The 15,697-nt window shown below is 44.4% G+C and overlaps 1 protein-coding gene across 2 annotated transcripts; it reads right to left on the minus strand.

Moving 5' to 3' along the window:
* Positions 1 to 1,957: 1,957 nt before the first annotated feature.
* On the minus strand, positions 1,958 to 11,139 carry htra3a (HtrA serine peptidase 3a). Of its 2 annotated transcripts, none has more exons than XM_015971602.3 (11): positions 10,583 to 11,138; positions 9,579 to 9,684; positions 9,272 to 9,494; positions 8,838 to 9,032; positions 8,708 to 8,740; positions 8,489 to 8,603; positions 8,334 to 8,384; positions 5,823 to 5,880; positions 5,243 to 5,338; positions 2,237 to 2,442; positions 1,958 to 2,118 (listed from the first exon to the last, which is right to left on the minus strand). In XM_015971602.3, exons 1-10 carry the CDS (start codon positions 11,019 to 11,021, stop codon positions 2,274 to 2,276), a joined length of 1,485 nt encoding a protein of 494 aa, XP_015827088.3. In that variant the 5' UTR covers positions 11,022 to 11,138; the 3' UTR covers positions 1,958 to 2,118; positions 2,237 to 2,273. The 2 variants fall into 2 exon arrangements, with proteins under 2 accessions (XP_015827088.3, XP_015827097.3); XM_015971611.3 differs by having other exon boundaries at positions 1,984 to 2,121; positions 10,583 to 11,139.
* Positions 11,140 to 15,697: the final 4,558 nt, after the last annotated feature.

A 15,697-nucleotide genomic window follows, 5' to 3' on the forward strand; every position in this document is an offset into this window, starting at 1 on the left:
ATCCCAGCCTTACAGCCCCACCCTCAGCTCCACCTCTCTTCCCTTTTGTGGAATTGTCTGGGCTTGACGGAACCTGTGACACGGTCAAAATGGCGGTGGTGGCCACCTCCCATTTTAGCAGAAAAACTTGTTATTGGAGTCTATGGAAACCCATTGTCCATATATTAATGTTGATGGATGCAGAAGATGCAGAAGATGATGAAGATGATGATGATGATGATGATGATGATGATGATGATGATGATGGGGATGCAGAAGATGATGAAGATGCTGCTGCTGATGATGATGATGATGATGGGGATGGGGATGCAGAAGAAGATGATGTAGATGTAGATGATGATGATGATGACAAAGATGATGAAGATGCTGCTGCTGCTGCTGCTGATGATGCAGAAGAAGATGATGTAGATGTAGATGATGAAGATGATTCATAACTTTAGGATCTTTTTTACCAAACAAATTAAAATATGTTCAGTCTCATTTAAAAAAGAATATTCAGCTTTTTAAATCTGACTTTCTGTTTTTGGTGAAGTGATGAATTAATATTTTGGTTTCAGTTTTTAAGTTTTTATCGGACTTTTGACCTTTTAAATGCATTTAAGTCATTTTATTTATTTATTCACACATGTTGAGTCCACAGCGTGGGATTCCTGTTGTTTTAATTGCTGCAGGTTCATTGTAATAATTATAATAAGAATAATAATAATGATGCTCAGATTTAGTGCTCACGCTCCTGCAGAAGATTCTAAAAGCCAAACTTTAATTTCAGACTGAGCCTGTCAGAAATCAGAGCTCAGAAACTAAACTTTCATGCTGAGTAAAAATATAAACAACAAAAAATAAAATCGCCACGTCAGGATATAAATCTGCGTTCCTAGAGCGCCCTCTGGTGGCTTCTTTAGGAACTAGGTGCTACATGTGGCCTCTTGGTGGTTAAACTTCATTTCTCTTTGATCTAAATCCATCCGCGGCATAAACAGATGACACACCTATAATTTGGGCTCAGACGTGACTATTTATTATGTTTTGAAGATAACTGAGAGGAGTGTTTATAGAGGGATGTGGAGTTTTGTCTTTATAAGGATAAATGATGTAAGTGTGGTCTTCTCTGCCAAAACTGAAAAAATGAGGGCTCCAGACACACACACACACACACACACACACACACACACACACACACACACACACACACACACACACACACACACACACACACACACATACAAGGACAGAGTAGTAATTTGTGGTTTCATCAGCTTCTATCCCTCGGTTCTGTTTTGGTTCCTGTCCTTGCAGCCAACAGCAACACGGTTCAGCATCCGTTTGAATAAACACTAAAGATGGCGTCTGGGTTCAGTCTGGAAGCTGAGGGCGAAGGCAGGCTGTACGTTTACCATGAATATCACATCTTTTTAAGCTAAACACAGGACTCACTCGGTCTGTTTGGAATTAGATGTGATCCAAATAAATATAATCATGACATTAATCTGAATTTGATCGTCAATAACCCAGGGTGATGCAACCAACCAATCCGAGCAGCAGGGGTTGGACTCCTTTTTGGTTTTGGTTTGTTTAAATTAGAAGAATGTTTCCAAGCTGGAGATGAATCAGGAGGAATGAGAAGACGTAAACAGAGAAGAGGAACTCGGAGCCACCGTCCAACAGACCAGATAGATAAACACACACAAACCTCTTTAAGAAGCTTTTATTCTGAAGCGCCTTCAGCTCGCGCTGCAGCGGACTCAACTCGGCAGAGTTTTCTACAATCTGGAGTTTCCCCCTTTCAGGAACTTTGTCTGATTTCTTATGGAAGTGAGTCTTACCCTGTGCTGTGATATAACGTAGGAAATAAACACTTTTTCCCCACTAAGCTCGTCCCCCGTCCCGAAGAGCTCCATATTATGTGGATCGATCGTTGTTGTGCGTTAGCCAATAGCGTTAGACGTCCGCCTACGTACAGACATCCCTCGTAGGGTGAGTTGGCGACATTTCTTACGAACAAGTAAGTCTTGTCGAGACGCTGCTTCCAGCCATGATCACGGAAGTAAGGAGAGAGGCTTCAGCTGCAACATATTTCTCACCTCTAGATGGCACCATTTGGGAAAAACGTCTTGATTTCTGCTTTAATTTGTCAAACAATAAACAAGAAATAAGTCGTTAATAAATTAAACATTAAATAAACATTCTGCAGTTGCAGATAATGCTTTGTTTTCTTTGTCTGACCAGTAAAACACACCAAATCATCACTGTGCATCTAAAACCTGCCGACTTCTTCAGAGCATCCTCTGCTGAGGCTGGACGTTGAACAGCAAGTCGTCGTTCCCTCGGCGAATCTCGAGGAGAAGAGGCCGGTCGCTCTGCAGCATGTTCTGGATGTCTTCAGTCGTCTGGACTGGCTGTCCGTCCAGCTTCACTATAACATCTCCTGCTTTTATCCCCCCCCTGAAAAACAGGAGCATGGGGTCAAACATCTCCACAGCTACTGGATGGATTTAAGGACCCTGATCAAGATGGCCTCCACAGCTCGCAGAGGAAAGAGAACACTACAGACGTCACAGATAATGGACAAATGTTTGTTATCAGAGATCAGGTTGATTATCCATAACATGAGATGGTTGTGGATGTGAAGACTGCAGGTGCGAGTGGACCACAGATAGTGTAGTTTGTTTATTTGGGACCATTTTAATTTTCATAAAAGACCAAATAAATAAAATAAAGTTGCACAGCTGCATTATTATTAAGTCCAGAGATTTTCTTTAACACTTTCACTTCCACAACAAGAAAAACACGATTACGTTTTTTCAGCATTCCTTTTAAGGCAGTCAAGGTTATAAAAATAATATATTTATTAATATTATTGCAACAATAAGATCAGAAGATCTTTCATGGGCGTTTTTTTTTTCCCGGAACTGCGCTGCTCTGGGTGGCTGCATGTTGGAGTAGCTCTGTTGACTATATGTAAGCTTTGCCTTTTCTTGGGCATTTTTTCTTCTAGTTTCTCAAGAAAAACTGTATTTTTTGGACATTTTACTTTTCTGTTTCTGGTGCTGTGAAGCTTGAAGGATTTTTACCGCTATTTGTTTTAGCTTTTTTCACTTTTTGAGCATTTGTTATGATGCGTAACCATGGCAACAAGCTGGTTTACAATCGGGAGCAGCTGATTGACATTGGAAAGGCTGAAATAATACCTCAACTGAAGCCACAAATCCCAAATGAGCTAAAACGTAAGAAGCGTGGATGCAGAGCGGGAGCAAAACGGAGACAGAGAAAGAGGAAATTCAAACCATCTCTTCCATCGATCATAACGGGCAATGTGAGATCACTGGCCAACAAGATGGAGGAACTCCAAGCCCTTTCAAGGACTCAGCCAGAGTTTCGGCAGTTTAGGAGCCGCTGGAGGAGATAATGAAAGAAGGATTCTCCAGAGAATCAAGAAAATGATGGACAACCCTGAGCATTCTCTTCACAAGACTGTCCGACAACGGAAGAGTGTCTTCAGTCAGAGGCTTCTTCAGTTTGGCTGCAACACTGACCGCTACTGGAGATCCTTCCTGCCAACAGCCATTGTAATATACAACAACTCTTTGATGACTTGATTATTATTATTATTCTGAGCTACTACAGCAATCAATTTCCCTCTGGGATTAATAAAGTATTTTTGAATTGAATTGAATTGAAAAACAAAGAGTCGGAGTACCTGGCCCGGAGGGTTACCAGGGTCCCACCCTGGAGCCAGGCCTGGGGTTGGGGCCCGTTTTACAGTATTCTCTAATGGGAAACAGGCTTCAACACAAACGGTTGTTTTCCGCTTGGTCCTAGAGCTCAACCAGTGTCAATTTAATATAGCGTAATTTCGTTTTTGGATGGTAAAAAGTGCAGGGGTCAAAACTTGACTTTGGAAAAACTGGGGGGTACATGCGCCCCCCCCCCCCAAATTACACCCATGGGCAGGAGAATCTCGTCTCTGCTTTTTGCGGATGATGTGGTCCTCCCAGCTTCATCCAGCTCTGACCTTCAGCTCTTGCTGGGTAGGTTCGCGGCTGAGTGTGAAGCGGCTGGGATGAGGATCAGCACATCCAAATCTGAGACCATGGTTCTCCACCGGAAAAGGGTGGCTTGCCACCTCCGGGTCGGGAGAGAGGTCCTACCTCAAGTGGAGGAGTTTAAGTATCTCGGGGTCTTGTTCACGAGTGAGGGTAGGAGGGATCGGGAGATCGACAGGCGGATTGGTTCGGCGTCTGCAGTGATGCGGACGCTGAGCCGATCTGTCGTGGGGAAGAGGGAGCTGAGCCAGAAAGCCAGGCTCTCGATTTACCGGTCGATCTACGTCCCAATCCTCACCTATGGTGATGAGCTTTGGGTAATGACCGAAAGAACGAGATCGCTGATACAAGCGGCCAAAATGACTTTCCTCCGTAGGGTGGCCGGGCTCAGCCTTAGAGATAGGGTGAGGAGCTCGGACATTCCGGAGGGACTCGGAGTAGAACCGCTGCTCCTCCGGATCGAAAGGAGCCAGTTGAGGTGGTTTGGGCATCTGGTCAGGATGCCTCCTGGATGCCTCCCTGGGGAGGTGTTTCGGGCATGTCCTGCCGGCAGGAGGCCCCCGAGTCGACCCAGGACACGTTGGAGAGGTTACATCTCCAATCTGGTCCGGGAACGCCTTGGGGTCCTGCCGGAGGAGCTGGTGGAGGTGGCTGGGAAGAGGACGGTCTGGAGCTCCCTAGTTGGGATGCTGCCCCCGCGACCCGGACCCGGATAAGCGGAGGAAGACGACGACGATAATAATATTAATAATTACCTTCTCTAGCAGGAATATTTTCTGCTAAATTAATGCTTAAAATAAAGGGTTAAATTATAAATAATGACTAATGAACAACACTTTTACACATAAATCCTAAATATAAATAATGCAATAATAAGTGTAAAATATTCTAATGTGATTTAAATCCATTTGTGTCTATCTGAAGAATATCAGGTTACACACCAACAGTGGCTCATTAATTACATTATTAATACAAAGCTGAGTGGAAAATGAACAGGAAAATGGAAAATTTCTTAAATAATCGTGAAAATTTCCTTCATTTTTAATAAACTGCAGAATCAGAAAATGAAACACTTAGGCAGATATACGTGTGTGTGTGTGTGTGTGTGTGTGTGTGTGTGTGTGTGTGTGTGTGTGTGTGTGTGTGTGTGTGTGTGTGTGTGTGTGTGTGTGTGTGTGTGTGTGTGTGTGTGTTCATACCTCTCTGCCGGAGTGTTGGGTACGACCTGCTGCACCAGAACTCCACCGCTGATGTCAGGAAGGTCCGGGTTCTGATGTTTCAGCTCTGACATCAAACTGAGACACAAAGATCCGCAGACGGTTGTTACATCACAACAATCTAAAGCGTGCATGCATGTGTGTGTGTGCGTGCGCGCGTGCATGTGCGTGTGTGTGTGTGCATGCGTGTGTATACGTGTATGTGTGCGTGCGTGTGTGTGTGTGCGTGTTCGTGCGTGCATGTGCGTATGCGTGTGCGCGCGTGTGTGTGTGTGCGTGCGTGCCTGTGCGTGTGTGTGTGTGTGTGTGTGTGCGTGCCTGTGCGTGCGCGTGCCTGTGCGCGTGTGAGTGCACGTGCGCGAGCATGTGTGGGTGCGTGCGTGTATTTGTGTGTGTGCGTGTTCGTGCGTGCATGTGCATATGCGTGTGTGCCCGTGTGTGTGCATGCGTGTGTGTGTGTGTGTGTGCGCGCGTGCCTGTGCGTGCGCGTGCATGTGCGTGCGTGTGTGCGTGCGTGCGTGTGTGTGTGTATTTGTGTGTGTGCGCTGCTCCCTTAACTCACACTTTGGTGACTGTGATCATCCTGACACCTAAAAAGTATTTCTTCACTGGTGACGTCTCTGAAACGAAGGCAGAACCTGATTTCATAAAGACTTTCAGATTTTTAAGGCTTGGCTCTAAACATGTTTCTTTTATGCATTAATGCAGGAGTTCACTCACACAACATATACCAGCTCAGTCTGAAGGATATGTGCAAGTCATCTTGTTTGATGTAACAGTTACCATGGTAACGTAATGTCAAAATTAGAAAATTCACGCCAAAAACACCACAGAGGAAAACAAGGAGGAATTCATCCAATCGTCGCTGAAATGTGTTTGACGGCTCACGGCCTCAAAATGCTTTGACCTGGAAACTTTAAACTTTAAACCGATTGCAAGACTTTAACGTACTGAAGCAGCTTCAGGTTACCTTGAACCATGTTGGTAAAATCACACTTTTATGTAACGTTATTGGGGTTTTCCAGGGGAAGGTGAACATCATGGAGAAGATGGTAGACCTGGTGGGTACTCTGCACCTTTTAGGGGGATTTGTGAGGAAACCGTAAGTCCAACAGAGGCTGAATTCACACTAGATCAAAGAAGACAAGCGCAGCTACATGTGGTAACGTATTCATGTGTGTTCCGTAAAAGGTGTGGGAGTAGGAAGACTCGGTTCACTTAGGTATGGCTATCTCCTGACCTTTATCCTATAGGTCACATGACAGGTGTCACAGCGAGCTCTGTCAGAAATTCACAACAAACAGTTTCAAACAAACTGTTCCTACTGCCACAAAAGTACCTACAGACACATAAAACGTCACTTCTTTCAGCCAGTCGGACTTGCGTCTCTGAGACATTTCATCACAAATCACCCAAAAATGACATAAAAGCTCAAATAGACTTCTATTATTAATCAGTCAGATGTTGCTTTTCTTTAAAAATGGAAGAAATAACTCATAATACCTCCACCATGAAATACTGTAGAAACTTTACGTGAGGGACCACTAAACCCTCAGTGAGCTCAATGTTCAACAGCATTTTATAGGTCTTATTGTTTTGGCACAGCAACTGTCTTCTGTCTGTGGCAAGCAAAAACATGTAAGGGCTCTGCAGCAAGTGTGGCAGAAACACTCCCAATTTTTATCAAATGTCTGTCAAAAGTCTGATTGGTGGATCGGTTGGTTGGGTGGGTGGTTAGTAGAGTGGTTGGTTGGTTGGGTGGGTGGGTGGGTGGTTAGTTGGTTGGTTGGTTGGTTGGTTTGAAAAGTGGTTGGTTGGTTGGTTGGCTGGCTGGATGGTTGGATGGTTAGTAGAGTGGGTGGGTGGGTGGTTGGTTAGTCAGTAGCGTGGTTGGTTGGTTGGATAGTAAAGTGGTTGGTTGGGTAGGCGGGTGGTTAGTTGGTTGGTTAGTAGAGTGGTTGGCTGGATGGTTGGATGGTTAGTAGAGTGGTTGGTTGGTTGGATGGTTAGTAGAGTGGTTGGTTGGGTGAGTGGGTGGTTCGTTGGTTGGTTGGCTGGCTGGTTGGATGGTTAGTAGAGTGGTTGGTTGGATGGTTAGTAGAGTGGTTGGTTGGGTGAGTGGTTGGTTGGTTGGTTGGCTGGCTGGTTGGATGGTTAGTAGAGTGGTTGGTTGGGCGGGTGGGTGGTTGGTTGATTAGTAGAGTGGGTGGTTGGTTAGTAAAGTGGTTGTTTGGTTGGGTGGGTGGTTAGTTGGTTGGTTGGCTGGCTGGCTGGTTGGATGGTTAGTAGAGTGGTTGGTTGGGCGGGTGGGTGGTTGGTTGATTAGTAGAGTGGGTGGTTGGTTAGTAAAGTGGTTGGTTGGTCAGGTGGGTGGTTAGTTGGTTGGTTGGTTAGTAGAATGGTTGGTTGGGTGGGTGGGTGGTTAGTAAAGTGGTTGGTTAGTAGTGGGTGGGTGGTTGTTTGGTTAGTAGAGTGGTTGGTTGGGTAGTTAGTTGGTTGTTTGGGTGGTTAGTTGGTTGGTTCAGTGGTTAGTTGGGTGGTTAGTTTGGTGGCTGGTTGGTTGGTTAGTTGGTTGGGTGTTTGTGTGTGGGGGGGTGGTTGGTTGGTTGGTGGGTTGCGTAGTTGGTTGGTTAGTTGGGTAGTTGGTTAGTTGGGTGGGTGGTTAGTTGGTTTGATCAGTTGTTAGTTGGGTGGATAGTTTGTTGGTTGGGTGGTTAGTTGGGTAGTTAGTTGGGTGGTTAGTTTGGTGGTTGGTTGGTTTGGTTGGTTGGTTAGTTGGTTGGTTGGGTATGTGTGTGGGTGGGTGGTTGGTTGGTTGGTGGGTGGGTTTGGTGGTTAGTTGGGTGGCTGGTTGGTTAGTTGGTGGGTTTAGTAGTTGGTTGGTTGGTTGGTTGGGTAGGTGGTTAGTTGGTTGTTGGGTAGGTGTTGGGTTTGGTGGTTAGTTGGGTGGTTGGTTGGTGGTTTGATTGGTTAGTTGGTTGGTTGGGTAGGTGGTGGGTTTGGTGGCTAGTTGGGTGGTTGGTTGGTTGGTTATTATCACTTCCAGCACAACCTCTACATCAGCAACTCTCACCTGCATCAGACTGTTGATCTTCCGCATGTGTTCTCTGCAGTTTGGCCTTTTCTGTCACAACAGCAGCAGTCAGGATGGAATCAGAGGTAAATGAAAGGTGAGTTCTCTCTGGAATGTTTTTGTTATAAATGCACCAGTTGACCTGAGACTCCCACCTTTGCTGTGTTTGTCCTGGGAATCTGCGAGGAAGCGGCTGATCCTGTCTGCAGGAATAGCGAAGGAGATCCCTGCTGTTACCTTCAGAGTGTTGATGCCTATGACCTCACCATCCTGTGAGAAAACACATGTCACACTTTCAAACCTGTCTCACACACACAACATTAAAGTCATTCAAATGGACTAAAATTTGCTCCACTCAGTTTGACATAACCTACCAGGTTAACAAGAGGTCCTCCAGAATTGCCGTACTTGTGGAAAGACACAAACGTTTAGATAAATCCCAAAAGAGCCAAATAAATTCTCTTTAAGCATTGTGTGTAGTTGCATATTAATCAGTGTGTTCACATTGATGATGGCGTCCGTCTGGATGTAGTCCATGTCCGAGTCCCTGATGCCCAGCTCCTTTCCGTCTCTCTGCGTCGTGCTGACGATGCCCGTTGTGACGGTGTTCTGTAGAGCAAACGGGCTGCCGATGGCAACCACAAACTCCCCTGGTCTCAGATCAGCTGAGCGACCCAAAGACAGAACATGAAGCTTCTTCTGCTCCCACCAGGAAAAAGAGACAAACAGAGAAGGAAACGTGGACATGTTGGACAAACTGGGCTGAGAAGACAGAAAATAATGGATGAACGAAGGAAGCGGAGGAGGAGGAAGAGTCTGAGTATTTTAGATGTGGGTGTGAGAATACACACATCAGTGCTGCAGCTGACTCAGAGTGAGTTTAGGAAAGTGTTTCTGTAAGGCTGGGAAAACTCAGCTCCTGCTCTGGTGTTCCCAACCTGTGAACTGATCTTGATGGTGGCAATGTCCGCCTTCTTGTCCACATCTCTGACCACGGCTTCGTATGCATCGCCGTCGTGGAGCTGAACCCGCAGCTGCAGCCTCCCGGTAACCGTGCCGGCCGTGGTGACCACATGAGCGTTGGTCACAATCACACCTGTGTGCGTCACAATGAAACCAGAGCCGCTGGAGACGCGCACGTGGCGACCAAACAGAGGATGTCTGGAGAGCAAAAACCAGAAAATAAAAGAAGTTAAAAAAGGCTGGGGGTGGGGTGGGACCAACACACACTCACACATTCCTCACCTCACAAACAGCTCAATGTGGACGACAGCAGGCGCGATTTTCTCCACAACATCAGCGATAAAGTTGAACTTGTATCGAGGGCTGCTGAGACGGACCAGGGAGTGACCTACAAGAACAACTCAAGGTAGTAACGCAAGAAAATAAACAAGAGAAGCTTTAAAACACACATCTGTGTGTCATTTACAACCTCGTCTCAACAAAGATGGAAATGAGACAATCGTCTAGCTTGAAGGAACACACGGAAACGTTTCATCTTACAGCCAAAGGAGAACATCTCCAAAGACTTGGAACAACATGAAATGTGGTTCAAATGAAAGGAAAGAAATTCGAAATGAGCTTGAGTGGCTTTCAGAAAGTCAAACCCAAAGACAAGCTGAGGTGGACATAAATGATCAGATCTGCAGAAACATCAGGAGAAATGTAAAATGGTTGAGGAAGTTTCTGGCATCTCAACATTAAATAAGAATTAACCCTTTGATGCATAATGGTCAGTGGTCACTACAGTGGACAGGTACTCAAAATTGTTATTTGTTTTTGCTATTAAGCACAGCTGTTGAAGACTTTATTGCATTTGAGCCCCTCAATTTGGACTTCATTAAGTCAAGCCAACATATTTCATGCTCAGAATGCACGCTGTCCACTGAGGTGGACATGTAATAAATTATTTGTAAATTATAAAATTTTACAAACATATTTGTTGAAATTTGTTTCATTCACACCTAAAGACGAATGAAAAAAGTTGTTTAAAAAATCATGATTTAAGATTTCATAATTCATGCATGAAAGGGTTAAAACAGATAAAACAACCGTTTAATGGGTACGGTAGCGTTAGATGAGCAAAAATAGGATTTTTTTCCTGTAAAAGTTCAATAATTAAATTCAACAAAAATCTATTCAAAGAGAAAAAATAAAGTTGGGAGTTAGTGAACGAGTTCCCACTTCACTTTTTGTTTAGGATAGACTGAGTCCAGTTCTCGGCTTTCTGGATGACCCATGCGTCCTACCTGCGCCTGGAGGTGCGCACGGTCCTTTGTGCGCTTGGCTCACCGCGGCTCTCCCTCTGCCCACAGCTTTCCGACTGGCCGCTTTCATCTTACACACGTTACCGTACGTTTTCCCGTCGCTCCCGCACAACTCGTGGTCAAGCTTGCACCGGCAGGCCCGCTTGGAGCCCCGCAGCCTCCCCGCGGGGCGCAGCTTGCACACCAGGCCGTCGGCGCACGGCAGGTCGTTTTTGCGGCCGCACGGGTCCCCCTCGCGCGGCGCGCACACCAGGCAGCAGTTGCATCTGTCCGGTACGTAGCCGCCGGGGCAGCTCGGGCTCGGGCACGAGCTCACGTCGCACCTGGAGTCGCATTTGTCGTAGCGCGCGGCTTGGGTCAGGCTGTGCGTAAAGAGGAGAAACACAGCAGCGCGCAAGAACACAAACATGTTCGGTCTCATGAAGTCATGTCAGATCTTTAGTGAAGGAGACAGGTCATGTCTCTGAGCTCCTCGGGGTGTTTACGCTGCCGCGGCTTCTCCTGTTTCAGGTTTGACGCAAACTACCGAGGAAACGGGCCGGAGTTACTCCCTCTAGTGGAAAGAAAAACACACAACAGCCATCATTTCACACCGTGACGCGGGTCAGCAGGTTGTGCTGCTCTGCTCCACTGAGCTCAAACCTTCAGATCCCAAACCGAACAAATCTATTTCCGACCCGGAAAGCCAGAAGCACCAGACCAGGGTTCATTTAAAAACCCAAACATGGCCGCCAGAGCGTCCTGCTGCAGCTGCAAGTTGAGAGTATCTGGAAATGTTTTACTGAAGATCCAGAAAAGGGTCCAATCAATTAAATTAAATTAAATTAAATTAAATGTGGGCCTACGTGGAAAACAGTTTTTCATCTTTACAATATTAAAAATAATCCCTTCTTCAGGCGAGATGTTGAATTAAAATGTGTAAAAAGCTAAAACTGGTGATTAAACCGTTTTTATTTTTTAAGCGGATGATTTGGCATCAAGTTGATTCAAAAAACAAAACAGTTTTTATTCATTCTGAGGGAAAAATACAATATTTGTTTTCATTTTGAGGCTTTTTATGAATCGGAGTAAATGAAAAATAAAAAGGATTCCAGACCATAAAATCTGAAATCATCAGTTTCTGTCAAAAGGTTAATATATACCTGCTGAATGGCCTCAGTTTGGAGAAACAGCTATAACCAGATTGATTAAACTGTGGAACTCCTCAGATTATAGCTGTGACCTAATCTCTAAAATGTCATAGTGGTTGTAAACCTTCAACAATTTTAAATTCACTTGCAGTAAAAACAGAAAATCTGCAGCATTTCTAAGCCAGAATTTCACCACAATGTGAAAATAGTGCAGCGTCAAGCTTTAAAAGTTGTTTTCTGGGGGAAAAAAAGCTCCAGCGTGCCTGTTCCAGCACTGAGAATCCAGCCAGAGGACAAGTATTCAGGCCCAATCTCAACTCGCACTGCGCCCTGCGGACTTCAGCTAAGTGCACTTGGAGAAAGTGCACAGAAGGGTTCGAGTGCGTAGTACACAAGTGTGCAAAAATTTGCAGAATTGAGACAGGGAGCGTTGCGTCATCGATCGCAACGCATGCCGGGATGCTGGTCGCTGTGAAACTTTTCAAAAACCTTTATTAACAACTTTGAAATAAATTTTACTTTATTGCCGTTTTGTCTAAAAACATTCAGAGCATCAACTTATCGTCCTAAAATTAACTAATTTTATTAGAAAATACAGATTTTTCAGAAAAGGAACTTGAGCCGTTCCTCCTGCAGCAATGACTTGTGGGTAATACTCTTGCCTGAGGTCCGCGTCGCTGCGGACTTGGGTGAAGTGCAGATTAAGGGTGCAATGGGGGCGTGGCCAACTTCCGCACTTGAGAATCGGGACACGCTACGCACTCGCACCCCTGGCCGGGAACGCCAGGCGTGCGAGTATTGGGATTGGGCCTCAGACGACATTGTAATGGTGTGAAAATTAATTTAAGATGCTTAAATTAATTACCAAAGTTTATTAAACAGAAGATTCAGTAAGATTCTTTTCATTCGATAAACTGGAAATGCAACCCTTTTCTGTGATTCGTTTCAATAATGAGGCAAGTTTAAAAATGAAGAAATTTATTTACTAACAATTTTAAACTGAAAGATTTGAAGCGACAATCATAAAATGACAATTCATAAATGGCAATTTTGATGACAATCCTTAACAGCTTTGATATTACTTGTTTAAAAGCAAACCTGTGTTGGATGGAGCTAAAACTGAGAATGATGAGTTTTGAATGCGTGAATGCAGTTCTCAGGTTTCGTTCAGAGGGAATGGAAGGTGTTCTGGATGAAATATTTTGCAGATAACTGAGTTACTTTTAGAGAAAACAGCATCAAACGTCATCTGTCGTGTTCTACCTCACCCAAAACAGGACCCCCTTTATGGATCCGGACGTCAGGAGGATGGGTTCATCCAAGGTGGCACTTGGGCTGGAAGAGTAGACGCAAGTGTCCGATCGTCCGGTCCAGAGATGTGCTGGGTACACGGCTGTACGAAGCGTTTGGCAGATGCACGTTCTCGTATTCAAATTAACTTCAGACATCAATGACTCTGGGAGAGTCTTCGTTAGTTTCGTTGTTCTTTAGCCATTCTTGTCGGCAGAGAGGGTCAAGGAGACGGCCGTACTCCTTTCCTCGTGGTGTTGGTTGAAGAACTGGACGTGAAATCTGTAATGGTTAGTTTTCACCAAACTCTCTCAGAACACTCCCCCTCTCTCCGGAAGAAAGCTTGGTCATGCATCAAAAAAACATGTGATGCAGTTATTGTCATCTGAACTCTGTTAGCTGAACAGGGTGAAGGTCTTCTTTGCTGAACACATCTTTAATTATTATAATAATTATCATTATAATACCCAAAGCATAATAATTCATTTCATGTAATTAAAATATCTTTATATCTGAACCAAGTGATCATGTATTAATGATTATTTAAGCAGTAATAAAATCACAAGTTTATTAATGATTATTTAATTATTATCATCGTGGCTTGAAGTGTCCTTCTGACGGAACAGCAGATACTGGTGTTATGATCTTGGCAGACATGGTGGCTCCTTGAGCTTTAATCTGTGGATTCAAAGTACTGTTTGACCCAGCTTGACCCAGCTGGGCAAATGTGACCTTTGGCACAAATCAGAGAACCTTCATCACGCTACAACAGGATCTGGAGTCTTACTTCCTGATATGTGGATGTCTCTCCTCCGATTGGCTAACAGCAACACGGCTCTACCGCTGACTCTGTTAGCTCTGCAACGTTGATGTTTTATCTCCACAAATAACACAAGCCTGGAGTTCTGCTGCGTGGTGGAGTTGCTAATGCTAACGGTTAGATCTGTCAGGATTTTCTAATCCTAGAGTTTTATCTATTTTCTATCAGAAGCTAATGCAGGAGATCGGTGTAGGAGACTATTTTCATGTTCCGCCTGCATGAAAGCCAGTCCTTCAAAAAGTTAAAAAATGTTTTTTAAAGAGCAAGTCAACCCCAAATGAACTAGTTTTTCTGAAACTACATAAATGTGTGTCTAATCGTGCTGCAGACACGTGTCGTCAGTAGCTTTGCACTTTCGTGCAATTTAGTTAAAATTTTAATTTTCTGCCTAAAACTGTCAGTGTTGTGCCGTTGTCGGGTAAAAACTCTGCACTGCATTTGAATTTAAATCTGCCATCACTATTGGCTAAGAGGTACCCTAGAACGTTAGCTGGTACCATATGATGTCACAATGTCGTTGTGAGCCTGTGTGTGTATTTGTTTGCGGCTCCGACCTCTCGGTCTGCTAGGCAACAGCATTTGTTGCATTTTTCAAACAGGAAGTGGAGTAATACTCTGGTAGGGGGTTAGCCTGGCAAGCCAGACTAAATAAATGTATTATTTAGTCTGGCCATGCTCCATTGACGGCTCTCGGTTGTGGGGCGGATTCTACCGTTGTCTTTCAAATGATCTCCGCATGCTACTGGACAATGAATGTGACATACTCTTGTTTCACTCTGTTGCATCATCCCACCCACCAGGCATATAGAGTGCCCTGATTGGCCCACAAAGCGGATAAAGCTCTGTGATTTGTTCACTAAGCAGATAGAGCACTATGACTGGCCCACCATTATGGACCAATCACAGCTCTTTATGTGTTTGAAACCCCTCTAGAGAGCTGTGATTGGCTAGCCAGAGTCCTGGTAGGAGCTGCTGAGGTTCCAATGGAGCATGCCTAGACCAAACTTTGCAAAGCAAGAATTTGGTCAAGTTCACTAGGCTAGTAGGGGGTGACTAGCTCTTTAAAGTCTTTAAAGAGCTAGTCACTCCAAATCAACATTTTTTTGGCTGATAAACTATAAAAATGAGTGTCTGATTGTGCTGTAGACAAATGTAGTCAATAACTCGGCACTTTAGTGCATCTTAGTTAAAATTTAAATATTCTGCCTAAAACTGTCAGCGACGCACCGTCTTCAGGCAAAAACTCAGCACTGCATTAGAATTTAAATCTTCCGTCGCTATTGGCTAAGAGGTACACTATGATGTTAGATGGTACATAATGATGTCACAATGTCATGAGTGTGTGTATTTGTTAGTGGCTCCGACCTCTCGGTCTGCTAAGCAACAGCATTTGTTGCATATTTCAAACAAGAAGTGGGAGTGGAGTAATAGTCTGGTAGGGGTGACTTGCCCTTTAAAGTCTTTAAATGCATTTGTTGTTTTGATCAGCTGTTCTTTTGCACCAAGTACATTTTCATTTTGCACAGATTTGCTTTAAACCGTTTGAAGACGTTAGGTTTAGTTTGTTTTTTCCTCCTGATCTGATCAGGAAGCCGATTCTGCCGAAGTTCACGCTTCCTCTGAGAAGATGCAACGTCCAGCCCAGTAAAAAGAAAGACTCAAATTTCTCAAATTTTATTATTTTTATGTGTTAAATATACAACTTCTGTTACACAATCATTGAACGGGAATAAAAATGTCAAGATCCTTATATAAGAAAACAACGGCGTCGGGCAAAGAGCGAATTATCATCACAAGTTGAGTTTTTTCCTCTCCGTGGAATGTTTGATATAAAAGGAGGAGTTTGTGTGCCAGACG

Source organism: Nothobranchius furzeri, chromosome 6 (assembly GCF_043380555.1).
Source record: "Nothobranchius furzeri strain GRZ-AD chromosome 6, NfurGRZ-RIMD1, whole genome shotgun sequence".
NCBI lineage: Eukaryota > Metazoa > Chordata > Actinopteri > Cyprinodontiformes > Nothobranchiidae > Nothobranchius > Nothobranchius furzeri.

Bases quoted from the DNA above. Each gene is read 5' to 3' on its own strand.
- htra3a (XM_015971602.3), bottom strand. From the start codon at position 11,021: ATGAGACCGAACATGTTTGTGTTCTTGCGCGCTGCTGTGTTTCTCCTC. The intron at 9,033-9,271 runs GTTGGGAACACC...TGGTGGGAGCAG, and splicing joins CCATCAAGATCAGTTCACAG to AAGAAGCTTCATGTTCTGTC. The intron at 8,741-8,837 runs GTGAACACACTG...TCTTTCCACAAG, and splicing joins AGACGGACGCCATCATCAAT to TACGGCAATTCTGGAGGACC.